Source organism: Anolis carolinensis, chromosome 2 (assembly GCF_035594765.1).
Source record: "Anolis carolinensis isolate JA03-04 chromosome 2, rAnoCar3.1.pri, whole genome shotgun sequence".
Classification (NCBI taxonomy): Eukaryota; Metazoa; Chordata; class Lepidosauria; order Squamata; family Dactyloidae; genus Anolis; species Anolis carolinensis.
In genome coordinates this window covers 7,323,897-7,341,143 of record NC_085842.1, presented here as the reverse complement: position 1 = coordinate 7,341,143, position 17,247 = coordinate 7,323,897, and the positions used below count along the sequence as shown (strand labels likewise).

The window sequence follows — 17,247 nt, the reverse complement described above, 5'->3', positions numbered from 1 at the left end:
CTTCCTTCCACCTGGAAGGAGGTCCATGGAGGCCTTTCGTTCCTCCCACCCTGAAGGAGGTCCATGGAGGCCTTTCGTTCCTCCCACCCTGAAGGAGGTCCATGGAGGCCTTTCGTTCCTCCCACCCTGAAGGAGGTCCATGGAGACCTTTCTTCCCATCCTGAAGGATCATTAAGACCTTTCCTTCCTTCCACCTGGAAGGAGGTCCATGGAGGCCTTTCGTTCCTCCCACCCTGAAGGAGGTCCATGGAGGCCTTTCTTTCCTCCCACCCTGAAGGAGGTCCATGGAGGCCTTTCGTTCCTCCCACCCTGAAGGAGGTCCATGGAGACCTTTCTTCCCATCCTGAAGAAGGATCATTAAGGCCTTTCCTTCCTTCCACCTGGAAGGAGGTCCATGGAGGCCTTTCGTTCCTCCCACCCTGAAGGAGGTCCATGTAGGCCTTTCGTTCCTCCCACCCTGAAGGAGGTCCATGGAGGCCTTTCGTTCCTCCCACCCTGAAGGAGGTCCATGGAGGCCTTTCTTCCCATTCTGAAGAAGGATCATGGAGGCCTTTCTTTCCTCCCACCCTGAAGGAGGTCCATGGAGGCGTTTCTTTCCTCCCACCCTGAAGGAGGTCCATGGAGGCCTTTCGTTCCTCCCACCCTGAAGGAGGTCCATGGAGGCCTTTCTTCCCATTCTGAAGAAGGATCATGGAGGCCTTTCTTTCCTCCCACCTGGAAGGACGTCCATGGAGGCCTTTCTTTCCTCCCACATGGAAGGAGGTCCATGGAGGCCTTTCTTTCACCCTGAAGGAGGTCCATGGAGGCCTTTCTTTCACCCTGAAGGAGGTCCATGGAGGCCTTTCTTTCCTCCCACCCTGAATGGAAGGGGGTTAGATGTAAGCTTGTTTTAGATTCTGAGGGGGACCTTATGGATGGAATTGGATTGGTCCATGAAGTCCCTTGATGGCTATTGGGGGATATTTCTATCTGAGATCTCTCAACTTTTTCCACCCTTCAGTAACTATCTGAATCCTCTGTTCTCCAACCCTTACTAATTGATTTTTGTGGGCTCTGTACTCTCCTAACGATATCTGGAACTAAAGGGTGTGGGATCAAGTCCTGAGATACTCTCCCCACCCTGATATTTAGGTCCAGTAGGTCCATTTTCTTACACCGAAGTTGTCTTGGGATTTCCATGGAGCTAAACGTTAGGAAAACCTGGGACAAATGGGGGTGACCTCCTCTGCCATTCTATTTCACATATATTAATATCCCATGGCTTAAACTAATAATTTTCAAATAGATTTTGTTATTATCATCTGCGACACCCACCTCCCTCTATTTAGTGGAGTATTTATAATGTCTAATACCACTTTGCAAGGTTGCAACACTCTCAGCTGTCATGTTGTTTGCCCACTCCTCGTCTGCCCGTAAGATCACATTTCTTCCCTCCCCTTGGGCCCAGGTGGTCCTCTGCTCCCCCTGCACCCATTCTGTCCTTGATCATGTCCAACTTTCTGTCCAATGAGTCGATACACCTGAATATCATAAGTATATGGTGAGGTTTGGGGTAGGATGGATTATGGACAACGGATTTGCAGTACCTTCATCCACTTCCAGAGACTATTGCAACTTAAACCAATGACAGACGTGGATCAAACTTTGGACCAACTGAACATACTGGAGGGGTTTGGAGGGAACTGACCTGGAATTCAGGCCAGGGAGTTCTAGTTCATCTACATCTAGAGAAAGTGTAACCCTCAATTAACAATGGACCAGAACCAAACTAGGCACAGAGAAGCCCCATGACCAACTGAACATACTGGAGGGGTATAGAGGCATTGATCTTGCTTTCTGGGAGTTGTAGTTCATCAGCGAGCACTGAACCCAGCTGAAGGATCTGGACCAACTTGGCACAAAGCCTCAATATGCCCAAATTTGAATACTTGTAGCATTTTGGGGGATTCACCTTGACATTTAGGAAATGTAGTTCACCGGACTTGTGGTTGTCATAGCGGCGAGCTAAGTCTGAGGAGTTATCTCTCACTGATTCGTATGATCTATGGTCTTCAAAGAGCCTAATTAGGTTTAATTAGGCTTAAAGGAGTTTGTATGGCTTTCAAAAATAGTCGGAGTTAAATACAAAAACCCTCAGTAGCTGGAGCAGTCTAAAGAAGTGCTGAAACCAGAAGGAAACTCAGTGGTCCCTGCTCATATATATATGTGTGTGTGTGTGTGTGTGTGTGTGTGTCATGTCATATATGAGACAATATGCCTTAAGGCACCAGATTCTGCCTGATTTTGGAAGCTAAACAGGGTCAGCCTGAATTAACCTTCGTGTCGAGAAGTCATGTCACCTTTGCCTTTCTCTGAGGCTGAATATCACTTGCTCCAGTCACACCAGTAGGTTGCCAAGGCCAAATGAAGCGGCAAGCTGTGTCTTACAGAGGGACAGTCCAGTGCTCAAACCATTACACCGTAAGATGCCTTTATTTCTCTCTGAGAATTTGCAAAAGATTACAAATTTTAGTGAACTTTCTAAAGTAAGCACAAAAGAGCTGAAAAGGAGGAAACCAGTGTGGATACCACATCATCTGAACCGGTGAAGCGGTGACAGTGCCACAAGGCCAGGACTAGGCTGAACCTGCCAGGTTCTCCCTTAAAGTGTGCCAAAACAAGGTCCAAGATAAATCAACTGTTAGTCTAGACAAGAGGGAATCAGTACAAAGGATAGAGCAGCTTTCCGTCCACATGTGTGTTTCTTCATTGTGTGAACACTCTGGTGCTGTAACACTCCTGAGCGGCGCGAACACTGGGAACCAACACAGCAGCCAATAACAATATAATATATTAAAGCAATAAAAGTTCCAAATGGAAATAAGCAGTAAAGTAGAAGTAGCAATTGACCTTCCAGAAAAGATCAATTTTAGCCCAATAATATAAAGTCTTATGTCCGGTATTAGAGTTCAAAAATCCAGTATCCGAAACACACTCAAACTCCGCCTGAGTTTTGAGTGGGGAAAAGAGCAGAGAGCAAGAAGAGTCCTTTAGAAGAAATGTTCCAAACAGGGCTTCAAGGCAAGGCAAACTGGAAGTTCAGGAGCTGAAACGCAGTCCCAACATGGCAAGAAGGTAAACCAACACCCGATCTACTCCAGGGTAAGCGCACCGTCAGGCCGCTTGGAAATCAGGAACGAGAGGCGACGATACTTATTAATCAAAAGTTAAGTTGACACCGCGCAGAAGATTCTCAGCGCACAACTTTTAATGAAGTTCATAGCTCCCCCAAACCAGGTGTTAAACTCCCCAAAACTTCCCAAGAGAACTGAGCCTCCAAAACATCATGCCAGGTGCCTGCCTCCCCAATTCTTCCCAAGAGAACTGGGTTTAGCCACAATCGCCTCGCTCTGCTAATCTGGCACTTCTTCTTAAACTTTGCCTTTGGGAGCGATCTGTTTTCAAAAAAGCCCTTCTATCGAACAGTAACCCCTTCGGAGAGCCGGGAAGAGCCGGCTCCTTCTCAAGGCCGTCTTTAATTGGCTCTGGCACGGAAATGTCAACAGAAGGCATCTGGAAAGGAACTGAATCCTGCTCACTTGGGAAAAAACCCAAGTCCTCTTCAGTTTGATCAGCAATGGCTGTGGGGTCAGGGGCCAAAGGTGCCTGAGACATCACAGATGCCTACTAAGGATTGAACTCTTCCCACCCTCTTGGCGTGTGTATGCTTCCTCTCCTGGAGAGTTTTGAGACGTGCTTTGAGGACACAACTCTTCCCACCCTCTGAGCATTTAGAGCAGTCATGGGTAAACTAAGGCCCAGGGGGCAGATGTGGCCCCCTGGGTGCTTACCTCAGGCTCTCCTCATTTTCCCTGTTCTCTTGGCAGAAGGACATAGTGGTCCATCGTGTCATTTTGCCAAAAAGATGGGGGAGGAAGGCACATAGCAGCTGAGAGCTCTCGGGAGCACTCTCAGATAGTGTGTCTAGCTCTGCTCCCAGCAGGAAGGACGGCTTGAGGATGGCATGTGGTGGCCGAGAGCCTCCCAGAGCACTCTCAGCTGCCGCCTGTCTTGCCCTCCTTTGTGAGGATTGGGGGAGGAGGATCAGTGTAGTTGCTGTGTGTCCAGCCTTCCTCCCAGTATAAGGATGGGATGAGCAGTCCCATCCCTATGCTGGGAGGACAACCTGAGGATGACCCGGGCCCTGACCTGTCTCCTCCTGGCTCTGCCTCTCCTGAGCCCTTCCCACCCACTGTGTGCCAGCCACCTTTCCTCCTGGCCCAAACCTTCCGGCTATGTCCGTAATGCGGCCCCAAGGCAAAAAGTTTTACCCAAGCCTGATTTAGAGTCTTCTCTCCTCTGCGAATCATTTCATGCTCAACGGGTTTTTTCTTCAGAGTGAAGGCTTTATGACACTCCAGGCATTTCCATGGCTTCTTTCCCGTATGGATTTTTTTACTACATCATGAAAGCTTGCTGTGGAACTCAATTCTTTCCAAAATGCAGAATGTGTATAATTTCTCTTTGTATTAACTTTTTGTTAATCTTTGAGTTCAAATAAAAGAGTTTGTAGTTCAAAGTCTTATCATATTCCAGACTTTTTCACTTCTCTCCCCTGTTTCTTAGTAGGCCTTGAGACTTGCTCTCCAGTGGAAGCTCTTCCCTCACTGCAAACATGTCTTTGGCTTTGTCTTCTCTATGACTATTTTGGACATTTTTGATGTTTGAGTTTTAGCTCAAACTCTTCCCACTCTCTCCTTTATGACTGTTCTGGTGAGCTGTAAGAACAGATTTAAGGCTATAACTCTTCCCACACTCCAGGCATTTATATGGCTTTTCTCCTTTGTGATTCATTTCATGTCCAATAAGACCTCTCTTATTAGTAAAACCTTTTCCACACTCCATGCATTTATATGGCTTTTCTCCTTTGTGATTCATTTCATGTCCAATAAGACCTCTCTTATTAGTAAAACCTTTTCCACACTCCAGGCATTTATATGGCTTTTCTCGTGTGTGGGTTTTTTGGTGTGTGCTTAGGACTTCTTTTTCAGAGAAACATTTTCCACACTCCATGCATTTATATGGCTTGCCTCCTATGTGGGTGTTTTGGTGAAGCTTTAGGGTATTTTTCAAACAGAAACTCTTTCCGCACTCCAGACATTTATAGGGTTTCTCTCCTCTGTGATTCATTTCATGTCCAATAAAAGCTATCTTATCAGAATAAGCTTTTCCACACTCCAGGCATTTATAGGGCTTTTCTCCTCTGTGATTCATTCCATGCCGAATGAGATTTCTATGTGAAACAAAGCTTTTTCCACACTTCAGGCATTTATAGGGTTTCTCTTCCCTGTGGGTGTACTGATGCAGTGTTAGGGAATTTTTCCTACGGAAACTCTTCCCACACTCCAGACATTTATAGGGTTTCTCTCCTCTGTGAATCATTTCATGTCCAATAAGATTTCTCTTATTAGAAAAGCCTTTTCCACACTCCAGGCATTTATATAGCATCTCTCCCAAGTGGGATTGTAGGTGTCTTGTTAGGTTTCTTTTATGACAGAAACATTTTCCACATTCCAGGCATTTATATGGTTTATCCACAACTTTTGGTTTTTCATAGTTTGTAAGATGCATACTCGATCCAAAGCTGTCTTCCAGTTGATGGCATTGAGGTTGTCCTTTGTCTGTTTGGATGGTGCTGTCACCATTTAGACATGATTCCTCATGCAAGAAGCTACTCTCAAAGACAAGATAGTTCCCGGTCACCCTGCTTTCATCTACTGTTTCTTGGACTGTGATTTCCCTGGTATCAACAGAACACTCCTTCCTTGTATAATCTTCTCTTTCAATTTCCAGGTTTCCATCTTCCCCCTCTTTGTGTCCTTTTGTTTTCAACCACACTTTACATGATGTGCCCCAATTTTCACACTCTTTTCCAGTACCACCTTAAAGAAAAAAGAAACATTAAGAAGGCATGAGAAAATAAAAGCAGGAAATCAGTCAACTACCTAGCAGCCCTGACCATCCTCTTATTCATACTACAGTAGAGTCTCGCTTATCCAACGTAAACGGGCCGTCAGAATGTTGGATAAGCAAATATGTTGGATAATAAGGAGAGATTAAGGAAAAGCCTATTAAACATCAAATTAGGTTATGATTTTACAAATTAAGCACCAAAACATCATGTTTAACAACAAATTTGACAGAAAAAGTAGTTCAATACTGTTATGGTTGAGCCTTCGGGCTCCGGTAATGAAAGAAGGGGTCGTAAGACTCCTCGAGAGTCAGACACTCTCGAGGAGCGTGAAAGGAAACGGCTCCGGGATTTGTTTGCAGAGCCGACAGATGAGGACTCATTTGAGGGTTTTTCTCAGGGTTTGGAGGAAGAGATGGCCAGCTCGGAGGAGGATGATATGGAGTGGACTCGTGTGAGGGAGGATTTGGGTGTTGGGGGGGGCAGGCAGTGAAAGCATGGGAGGTGATTGGTGGGTTGCAGGATCAGACCCATGGACTGGTTGGAGGGATGGAGCGGGATCCACAGCTGGGGATGCTGTGGGGCGTAGTCGAAGGTGCTTAAGCTCTGATGAGGACGATGATGTTGGGGCGTCTGGAATTGGGATGGCAGCTGACAGCGATGATGAGCTTGAACTGTGATAAAATGGGGTTTGGGACCAATGTCTAATTGCGTTGGGCAAGGTAATCTGGACGGACGCTTGGGCTCTTGCTGGGGAATTTCCTGAAGACGGGTGTGTTTCATTACTGGATACGTAAGTTTACCAAGGACGGGGCATTGACGGCGGGAGGAACTGTGTGGGGTTTTTCTCTGTACAACTTGTGTTTAATCTTGATAGCTTGGACCTCCGTCGTCTTTTTGACGGGCAATATCTACTTTCACTGGATTGACGCTGGACTGACTGACTACGATTCCGGATTAACCCTTCTGCTGGCTATCGGTGTGACCTTTGGATTCCTTGACGACTACGCTTGGCTTTTGATCTTCTGGACTGGATTGGGACCCTGCTGACTGCCGTTACCCTAAACCTGAATCTTGACTACAACCACGCTCTCGTTCGCTGCAGGAAGGAGTAAACAAGCCTGGTTTACTCCCCTGCTGTTCCTGAGTAGCAGAGAGGAATCTGCCGCCAGTCTTTTGTTTACATTCCAACTCCTGTTGATTCTCTTTTGTTTGCATTGTTTGCCAAGCTGAAGTAAGCTCTTTGATTTAATCCGGATTATACTCCTGTTTAACCCGGTTTTTCCCTTTGAACTGTTTAAGCTCAAACTGAGCTGCTTTTTGGTTATTTAGCACACTGAAGTCAAGTGTTTGCCCTGTTCTTTGTTCCTTACGGGCGTTTTTAGTTCTGTAACCTCAATAAACTGAATTTTGTTTTACTTGCTGGCGTTCTGTCTATGACAAATACATAGTAATGCTACATAGTAATTACTGTATTTACGAATTTAGCACCAAAATATCACGATATATTGAAAACATTGACTACAAAAATGCGTTGGATAATCCAGAACGTTGGATAAGCGAATGTTGGATAAGTGAGACTCTACTGTACCTTCAAAATTTCACTTTGATTCTTTATTGTCAATGACTCTTTTTATGAATCATGAAATAATAACTGTAATTTTCCAATTAAAAGTTCCTGTTCTATTACACAATACCCGAGCAAGATGATTATGATCCAACATTATTTGTATGTGCAGGTACTTTGAAATGTGATGTAATCCATTAATTTAAAAATAGATTTGGGGATTTTCCTCCTGTTGAAAATAATATGGTTTTTTTTAATCTATTAAGATCATTTTGGATCCTGAACCGGTCCTCTGGGATATTACTGCTCTCTCCCAAATTAGTGTCATTGCAAATTTAGTGAGCATACACCTCACGCTCCTCAATTCCTCTCCACTTCAACTAGAGTCTATGTGTGGACTTATAGCAGTTAAACCAGAATTGGAAGTTCAGTTGTATTCAGGGAATGATTATTTGATTTCAAAAATGTCTAAATTGTTATGATATGACATGAAGGAAGAACAAGAGAAAGACTGTGTGGCTAAATGGGCTCAAAATATAGTTACACAAATTCTCCTGGATCAATGAAAAATGTGTTGTCAAAGGCTTTCATGGCCAGAATCACAGGGTTGTTTTGTGTTTTCCAGGCTGTATGGCCATGTTCTGGAAGTATTCTCTCCTGATGTTTCACCCACATCTATGGCATATGGTATATATGGTATATACCTCACAACTTTTGAGGATGCCTGCCATAGGGTGAAACGTCAGGAGAGAATACTTCCTGAACATGGCCATACAGCCCATAAAACACATAACAACACAATGAAAAAATGTTTGGATGAAGAATCAAGAAGCTATGCAGCAAGACTGCAAAAACAGGTGGCATTTCCGAAACTGATTTCTACAGACCAAGATGCAGAGGGATCCTTACCAAAAGAGGCCAACATCTTATGATTCTCTCCCATGACCTCCCAATGCAGGGCCCGTTGATCCGGATCTAGCAGGACCCACTCTTCCTCAGTGAAATGTACAGACACATCCTCAAAAGTCACCTGAAAGAGAAGGATTAGACACACAGATCAGCAATGCTTCTTGAACTACTAGGCATGTTTTTCTGCATTTGGGGAATTAAGACAGTTTGCAATAGATTAAAACAGCTCTAGTTAAACCTTCACAAATTCCGAAGTTAAAAAAGAAATAGAGCCTTAAAAAATTAAAACCGGGAAAAATGATAAAGTCACAATACGGCAAAAAACCCAAGATCCTATGTGTTTCTATGAGCCCTGTTCCAACTAAGCCACCTGTTCTCCAAGGCCTTTTGGAACAGAAAACCCTTCTATTTGGAGAGATAAGCCCTCGTGGATGGACACACAGCAGTCTCCTCTCTCTGGGAAGGGAGTTCTGGATCCTGAGAGCACCCACTGAGACGTCACCTCCCAAGTGGTTCTTCCATAACATACAACTAGGTTCATCTAATGAAGGTTTGAACAGGGGATTCAGTCCAAAGTGGAAAGCACTGTGTGGGCCTAGTGGAAGATGAAGGCCTCAGAGAACAGCATCCTGAGTACACTTAAAAGGAAACTTGGGCAGAAGCAGAAAACAAACCAATGAAAGAACCATTCCAGCCACATGACGCAGCCCTGGACATTTCCAGAATTGTCTCCAATTCATTTCTACTTCCATCTTTTTACCTGATCCTGTTCCATGGAGACCGTTTCTCCTGCTTCACAAAGAGATGAGCTATTACAGCTTCCCGGCATCCTTCGCTCCTCCGCTGTGAAATTCCAAAGAAAGGAACGAAAGAGAAAGTTAAGAACTGACAATATTTTATCTGATGTAAGGGGACCCAAACAATTATTGTCCAGTCAGTATGACATCAATACTATTGGATAAACACAGATGTCTATTCTAAACAATGTAATGAGCTATATAAAACACAATAATGGTTAAAAACATAAATTCGCACCACAAAATCCACAGCAGCATATTGATACTGCAAACATAATACCTGATGCAGAGCCATCAATAAAGAAATAATAAAACATTTGCCGCTTACCAGAAGAAGGGTTATGAACGGATATATTACCACCTACTCCAATCAATAACCAGCTACTCAGGATCTACATCAGCATTGACTCTGTCTCCTTGGCTTTACTATTGTTCCAAAACCTGTGGAATCCTGAGGAATCCTTCCAGAACTGCAGAGACTCTGAACCGGTTTGCCTTTAAGCCAATCTAATCATTTTAGGACTGCAGAGACTTATATCATTTTGTTTAATTTATATTACTAAGTTAGATACTTTTGGGTTATATACCATAGGTCTGAGCATTGATTCTGTGAATGTAATATGTATATGATGCTCCAATATACATATTGTGTACTACTTATGTTTTGAACCATTATTGTGTTTTATATAGCTCATTACATAGTATGACATCAATGCCAGGAAAGATTCTGGAGCAGATTATGAAGGAGGCAGTCTACAATCACTTAGAAAGGAATGCAGTGGTTACTAAAAGGCAACATGTATTTCTCAAAAACAAGTCATGCTAGACTAATATTATCTCTTTTTTACAAGCTTGGTAGAAGCAGGGAATGCTGTGGATGTAGCATATCTTGATTTCAGTAAGGCCTTCAACAAGGTCCCCTATGACCTTCTTGAAAGCAAACTAGTTAAATGTGGGCTGGGCAATACCACTATTAGGTGTATCTGTAATTGGTTCAGTGATCGAACCCAAAGGGTTCTCACCAATGTTCCACTTCATCCTGGAAAGAAGTGACTAGTGGAGTGCCGCAAGATTCGGTCTTAGGCCCTGTACTGTTCAACATCTTTATTAATGACTTGGATGAAGGTTTGGAACGTGAGTTTTATCAAGTTTGCAGGTGACCCCAAATTGGGAGAGATAGTTAATACTCCAGAGGACAGGATCAGAACTCAAAATGATCTGAACAGATTAGAGAGCTGAGGCAAAATTAACAAAATGAATTTGAACAAGAACAAATTTAAGATACTACACTTAGGCAGAAAAACAAAATAAAATGCAACTATACAGCACTTGTCCATAAAGATCTTGGAGTCTTTGTGGGCACGTTGAACATGAGCCAACAGTGTGATGCAGCAGCTAAAAAAGCCAATGGGATTTTGGGCTGCATCAGAAGGAGTCTAGTGTTTTGGATCGAGGGAAGTCATGGTGCCTCTCAATTCTGCTTTAGTCAGACCTCTTTACCTGGAATACTGTGTCCACTTCTGGGCACCACAGTTCAAAGGAGAGACTGGCTCTAAGCTGGAAGGAGTCCAGAGGAGGGAGACTAAAATGATCAAAGGTCTGGAGACCAGGAATCCCTATGAGGAGCATCTTAAAGAACTAGGTATGTTTAGCCTGCAGTAGAGAAGGTTGAGAGGAGACATGATTGCCATATATATATGTGAAATAATGTCATAAGCTTGTTTTCTGCTGCCCTGGAGACCAGGACTTGGAGCAATGGGTTCAAATTCCAAGAAAGGAGACTCCACCTGAACATTAGGAAGAATTTCCTCACTGTAGAAGCTGTTCAGCAGTGCAACTCTCTGTCTCAGAGTGTGGTGGAAGCTCCTTCCTTGGAAACCTTTTAAGAGAGGGTGGATGGCCATCTGTCAAGGATACTTTGTGCTTTCCTGCATGACAGGGGATTGGACTAGATGGCATCTGTGGTCTCCTCCAACTCTGTTCTATGATTCTACGATTCTATGATAAGCATTCATTCAATGTAGCCAGTTTCATGTGTCAAGATATTCTAATAACTAATCTAAGAAATGTTCTAACAATCCAGCTATTGAAGACAAGTCTTACTGGGGATATAACCAAAGACAATATATGTGGAGGAATCTTGAGGGTTAGGAAGAAGGAAAAGTACTCTCACCTGGTGGAGCAGCTCTTGTGTCCTCCTCCTCCTCCAGCTTGATCCACCTGGAAGGGAACGTCTTGCTGGTCTCCAATGGGATCTCCTGGGTCTGAGAGACCTCTCTCTCCTGCCGCTCTTCCTGCCGCGCCTTCTCCTCTTCTTCCCGACTCAGGAGGAATCCTTCAGCCAAAGCCACAGCCTGGGAACTGGTCTCTGCCCCACATTCCCTCACCCAGCGCTCCATCTCCGCAGGAAGGACGGCCAGGAACTGCTCCAGGAGCACCAGGTCCACCATCTCCGCCTTTGTATGTTCCTCAGGCTTCAACCACAGGCGGCAGAGAGAGTGGAGGCGGCTGCAGACCCCCCGGGGTCCCAAGGCCTCCTGGAAGCGGAAGCAACGGAAGCGTTGGCACAGAAGGTCTGTGCTGAAGGCCTTCCCCTCCAGGGCATCCTGACCCATTCTGTCTGGGACCCCAACTCTTCTTCTGTCCCACGTTTCATTGGGATCTCTTCTCCCTTCAGGGCTGGTCTGGTTTGGCTCCTCCATCTTCACTCTGGGCTCCATCAGGACTGAAGAACCTCTTCCCTTCTCCATCTGAAGGTATTGTGAAGCAAGGTCTACACAAGACAAAGGTGAGACGAAGACAAGGTTAATGATACACTACCCTCAAGAGAAAAGGGGTCTTTACAACCCATTTTTGTGTTGCCGGTGTATGGCTTCCCTGTAAGGAAAGCAGGACCCTGACACTTTAGAGCAAACTTCATGAAGTAAGACAGGAGCCTCTGATGGCCTAGGGGATAAAAGCCTCGTGACTTGAAGGTTGGGTTGCTGACCAGAAGGCTGCCAGGTTCGAATCCCACCCGGGGAGAGCGCGGATGAGCTCCCTCTATCAGCTCCAGCTCCATGCGGGGACATGAGAGAAGCCTCCCACAAGGATGGTAAAAACATCAAAACATCCGGGCGTCTCCTGGGCAACGTCCTTGCAGACGGCCAATTCTCTCACAACAGAAGCAACTCCGGTTGCTTCTGACACGAAAAAAAATGAAGTAAGACTATGGGAATCTCCTCACAATGCTTTTCCTTTCTCTGTATTCACAGTTCTGAAACTGAGAGGAATACTTGGAGGTGTAGTGAGACAAAGTCCTTAGCTTTTTCTGCCCAAGAGTGCTGGTGCCTCACCAAACTCCCTTCCCAGGATGGCAGAGCATCCAGACAATGCAGTCCAAGTGGCCCCAAAGTGCATTCATTCTGTGATGCAGATGCCTCATAGGAGAATGTAGCATATTGTCATTACCAACTCTGAAAAGGGACATCAAAAAGGCACCACGTTTCCCATATAAGCCCTTGTCTGGTCTCCAAGTAAGCAAGTAAAGTAAGTAAGTAAGTAAGGTCTCCAAGTGAGACTTTGGAGGTCTGGATGTGATTCCTGCTTGCCCCACTCCTCCCTGCCATGGGTTCCTACAGCATCAGCCTCTCTGTCCTTCCCTTTGGAGCAGTGGTTCTCAACTTGTGGGTCCCCAGATGTTTTGGCCCAGAAATCTGGAAAACTGGCTGGGATTTCTGGGAGTTGAAGGCCAAACATCTGGGGACCCACAGGTTGAGAACCTTACTTACTTACTTACTTAGGCGATCCCTCGTAGCTCGAGGATGATTGTCTTCCATCTTGGGGGTGTGTTCTTAGGTGGCTGAAGAGACCGATTCTTGACCCGCATATTCTCCCGCAGTGAGGACATCGGTTTCCAGGTGGAAGGCGGTCCCGGTTGGGGTTAGCTTGACGGGCCTTCCTCTTGGCACGTTTCTCCCTTAAGCCCTCCGTTCGTGCCTCTTCGAACTCCACAGCACTGCTGGTCACAGCTGACCTCCAATTGGAGCGCTCAAGGGCCAGGGCTTCCCAGTTCTCGGTGTCTCTGCCACAGTTTTTAAGGTTGGCTTTGAGCCCATCTTTCAATCTCTTTTCCTGCCCACCAACAGTACATTTCCCATTCTTGAGTTCGGAGTAGAGCAACTGCTTTGGGAGACGGTGATCGGGCATTCGGACAACGTGTCCTTCAGTCCAGCGGAGTTGATGGCGTAGGAGCATGGCTTCATTGCTGGTGGTCTTTGCTTCCTCAAGCACGCTGACATTTGTCCGCCTGTCTTCCCAAGAGATTGGCAAGATTTTCCTGAAGCAACGCTGATGGAAACGCTCCAGGAGTTTGGTGTGACGTCTGTAGACAGTCCACGTTTCGCAGGCGTAGAGCAGGGTTGGGAGGGGAATGGCTTTGTAAATAAGCACCTTGGTAGCTCTACGGATGTCCCGGTCATCAAAAAGTGGTTGAGAACCACTGCTTAGGAGCCTCTTAGCATCTCCTCCTCCTGCAGGGAAGCCAGGCTGAGAGGGAGGAGGGGAGAGGGGCACACACTGCAGACCCCATCCCCAGCCCCCTGGCCCTCCTCGTGTCCTGAGCTTCCTGGGAGATATAGTCCACAGCCCTGCCCCATATTACCTAGTAGGTCTTTGTTTCTCTCCCTCTTCCCTTCTCCCCAGAGGCAGCCTCCCCTCCTCTCTCCCTCCCCTTCCCTCTCCAGATGTGAGGATTCCCAAAAATAATGAATATGAGGAAAAGAAGGACTCACCACATGGCCCAGAGAGGGAAGAGATGGGAAGGAGGAGACCAGCTCCTGCCTCTTTGTCTCTGCAACTCTTCTCCTGGGCTACCTGCTCCTGTGGGCGGGGCCTCTCCTCCCTGGACACGCCCCCTTTTCACCTCCCCTGGGACCACCCTTTGGCCCTCTCTGCCCATCTAGATGAAATACCTTTGAATACATGGATGGCTCCCTTGACTGGTTTATTTCGTGTCAAAAGCATTGGTACAGCAAATACATTTCAAATAATGGAAATAAATAGAAAAGAAAAGAAATCACAAGCAACTAAATAGTTTTGGACCAAAAGCGGGCAACAGCAACCGCATTGTCTGTAGCTTTAAACAACTCCTCCTCCGTACATGAGGCAGGGCATTGTGGGCAAGCATACATATGAGGAGTTGTTTGTTCAGCTCCACAGTCGCACAAGGTGGAGGATTCCTCCAGGTAGTGCCACCTTGCCAAGTTGTCTTTTGATCTGCCCACTCCACTTCTGAGTGTTTTCAGGGACTTCCAAGTTGCCCATTCCTGGTTTGCCCCGGGAGGAAGACCCTCATGGGGGGCCATCCAGTTAGAATTGCCTGCTTTAGCTGCCCAGAGAGACACCCTTGCTGTTGCTGGAGGAACATCAAGAGGAGTGGTGGTTCTCATGAAGCCCTTCCTTGATTTGAGTCTGGTGGGAGGAGGCTGATAGTCATGCAGTGGGTGGCTTTCACAATGTTCGACCTTTTTTCTCTCGCAGTTAGCAGCAACTTCCCGTCACACGTCAGGAGGGGCAATGCCAGCTAACTTGTAGAGTTTATCAGCAGGTGTAGGTTTAAGGCATCCTGTGATGATTCTGCATGTTTCATTCAGTGCTATGTCCACCTGCTTTGCATGGGCAGACTTGTGCCAAACAGGACAGGCATACTCTGCAGTTGAGAAAGACAAGGCCAGGGCTGATGTTCTTATTACTTGTGGGTCTGCTCCCCATGCGCTGCCAGTCAGTTTCCGCAGGATGTTGTTGCGTGCAGCTACTTTGTGCTTGGTGCTCATGCAGTGTTTCCTATATGTTAGTGTTCGGTCTAAGGTGACACCAAGGTATTTAGGATGGAAACAGTGTTCAAGCTCTTGGCCTTCCCAAGTAACCTTCAGTTTCCTGTTGGCTTCGCGGTTACGTAGGTGGAAAGCACACACTTGTGTCTTGGCAGGGTTAGGCTTCAGGTGGTTCTCTTTGTAGTAGCTGGAGAGGTCTTTCAAGGCATTGGTGAGTTGCTTTTCAGCTGTTTCAAAATCTTTTGCTTGTGTTGTAAGGCCAAGGTCATCAGCATATATAAAGCTCTTTGTGAGTGGTGGTTGTGGCTGATCGTTCGTGAAGATGTTAAATAAGGTCGGTGCAAGAACGCTGCCTTGGAGTAAACCATTCTTTTGCCTCCTCCATCTGCTTTTCTGGCCCTGAAACTGGCCCTTGACTGATAAAGAACTGCTGCCCATGGCCTTCAGGACTGTGGTTTTGCCTCATGGAAGGCATCAGATGAGTCTCCCAGCCTCAGAGCAAGGCGCACACATAATATATTGCATATACATATATAATACTGATAATAACATTACAGTAGTCTCGCTTATCCAACCTTCACTCATCTAAAGAATACAGACCAAACATGGCCAAGAGTGGTTTGGGGGTGATTGGCCTTGCATTTTGGGAGTTGTAGTTCACTTGCATCCAGAGAGCACGGTACCCGGCTGATTGACGGATCTGGTCCAAACTTGGCACACAGACCAAACATGGCCAACTTTAAGTACATGCAGGATTTGAGGAGGATTGAGCCATGATTTTGGGAATTGTAGTTCTATCACATCCTTATGCATTTTCTAGTGGTAACATTCATTAAAAAGTAAAAGATTGACCTTTTCTAATATATGCCAATTATCTAACCTGGGCACAATAGGGTACCTAAGCTAGTATCTATATATATATAAAGGTAATGAAATTTCGGCCTAGGACAAAACAACAAAACTACACATCCCAGAAACACTAAACTTGGCAGCACAACCCCTCATCCATGCCTCTACGTTCATACAACAAAAAGAAAAGAAAAATAAAATCCTAATTAGCGGGAGAGGAATAATTGTTTTTATCCAATTGCTGCCAGTTAGGAGGCTAAGCTCCGCCCACTTGGTCTCCTAGCAACCCACTCAGCCCAGGGGACAGGCAGAGTTAGGCCTCACTTAGGCCTCTTCCACACTGCCCATAAAATACAGATTATCGGATTTTAACTGGATTATACGGCAGTGTAGACTCAAGGCCCTTCCACACAGCTATAATGGACCCATTTGTAATGGACTTAATGTAAGGTAAAACCTTTACCTTTTACCTTAACTACCACCAATTCCTCTATACTTTATTTCCCATAACACCATACTTTGCCACAGCAACGCGTGGCCAGGCACAGCTAGTATATAATAAAAGTCATGTATGCATGTATGTGGGTGGCGATGTATTTTTGTGGTCGATTTCCTATGGCTCCCACTTCCAGAGATCACTCAGTCTCCACCAATGACAGATCTGGACCAAACTTAAGAAACAGACCCCTGATGGCCCATTTTACGTCTTGGTGAGGTTTGGAGGAGGATGGACTACGGATAATGGGATTAGCAGTACCTTCAGCCACATTCAGAAACTACTGCTAACCCCATTAGTCATGTATCTGGACCAAACTTGGGACATAGACCAGGCATGATCCAGTTTAAGGCCAGGTGGGGATTCAGGTGTGGAATGGACCCTGGGCCATGGGAATTTCAGTATCTTCACTCATATCCAGAGATTACTGCAATCTCCATCAGCCATGGATCTGGACCAAGCTTGGGACGCAGATCATCCATGACCCACAATACATCCTGGTGAGGTTTGGGGGAGGATGGACCACAGATGATGGGATTTGCAGTATCTCAATCCACTTCCAGAGACGACCGTGACCCCCACCAGTGACGGACCTGGGCTAAACTTTTGCCCAACTGAATATACTGGAGTAGTTTGGAGGGAATTGAACTTGATTTCCGAGAGTTGTAGTTCACCTACATCCATAAAAACTGGGACCCTCTCCAACAATTGGCTGGGACCAAACTTGGCACAGAGAGACCCGATAACCAACTGAACGTACAGGAGGGATTTAGGGGGAATTAACCTTACATTCTGGGAGTTCAAGTTCGCCCACATCCAGAAAAACTGCGACCCAGAGAATGGACCAGAACCAAACTTGTCACAGA

General features: G+C 45.8%; 1 protein-coding gene across 1 annotated transcript; it reads right to left on the bottom strand.

Annotated features, from left to right (window-relative positions):
• Positions 1-2,465: 2,465 nt before the first annotated feature.
• Positions 2,466-13,463, bottom strand: LOC103281286 (zinc finger protein ZFP2). Its single transcript, XM_016998156.2, has 4 exons — positions 11,397-13,463; positions 9,187-9,269; positions 8,427-8,547; positions 2,466-5,921 (listed from the first exon to the last, which is right to left on the bottom strand). The coding sequence occupies exons 1-4, from the start codon at positions 11,971-11,973 to the stop codon at positions 4,711-4,713; spliced, it is 1,992 nt and encodes a 663-aa protein (XP_016853645.2). The 5' UTR covers positions 11,974-13,463; the 3' UTR covers positions 2,466-4,710.
• Between the last annotated feature and the right edge of the window lie 3,784 nt (positions 13,464-17,247).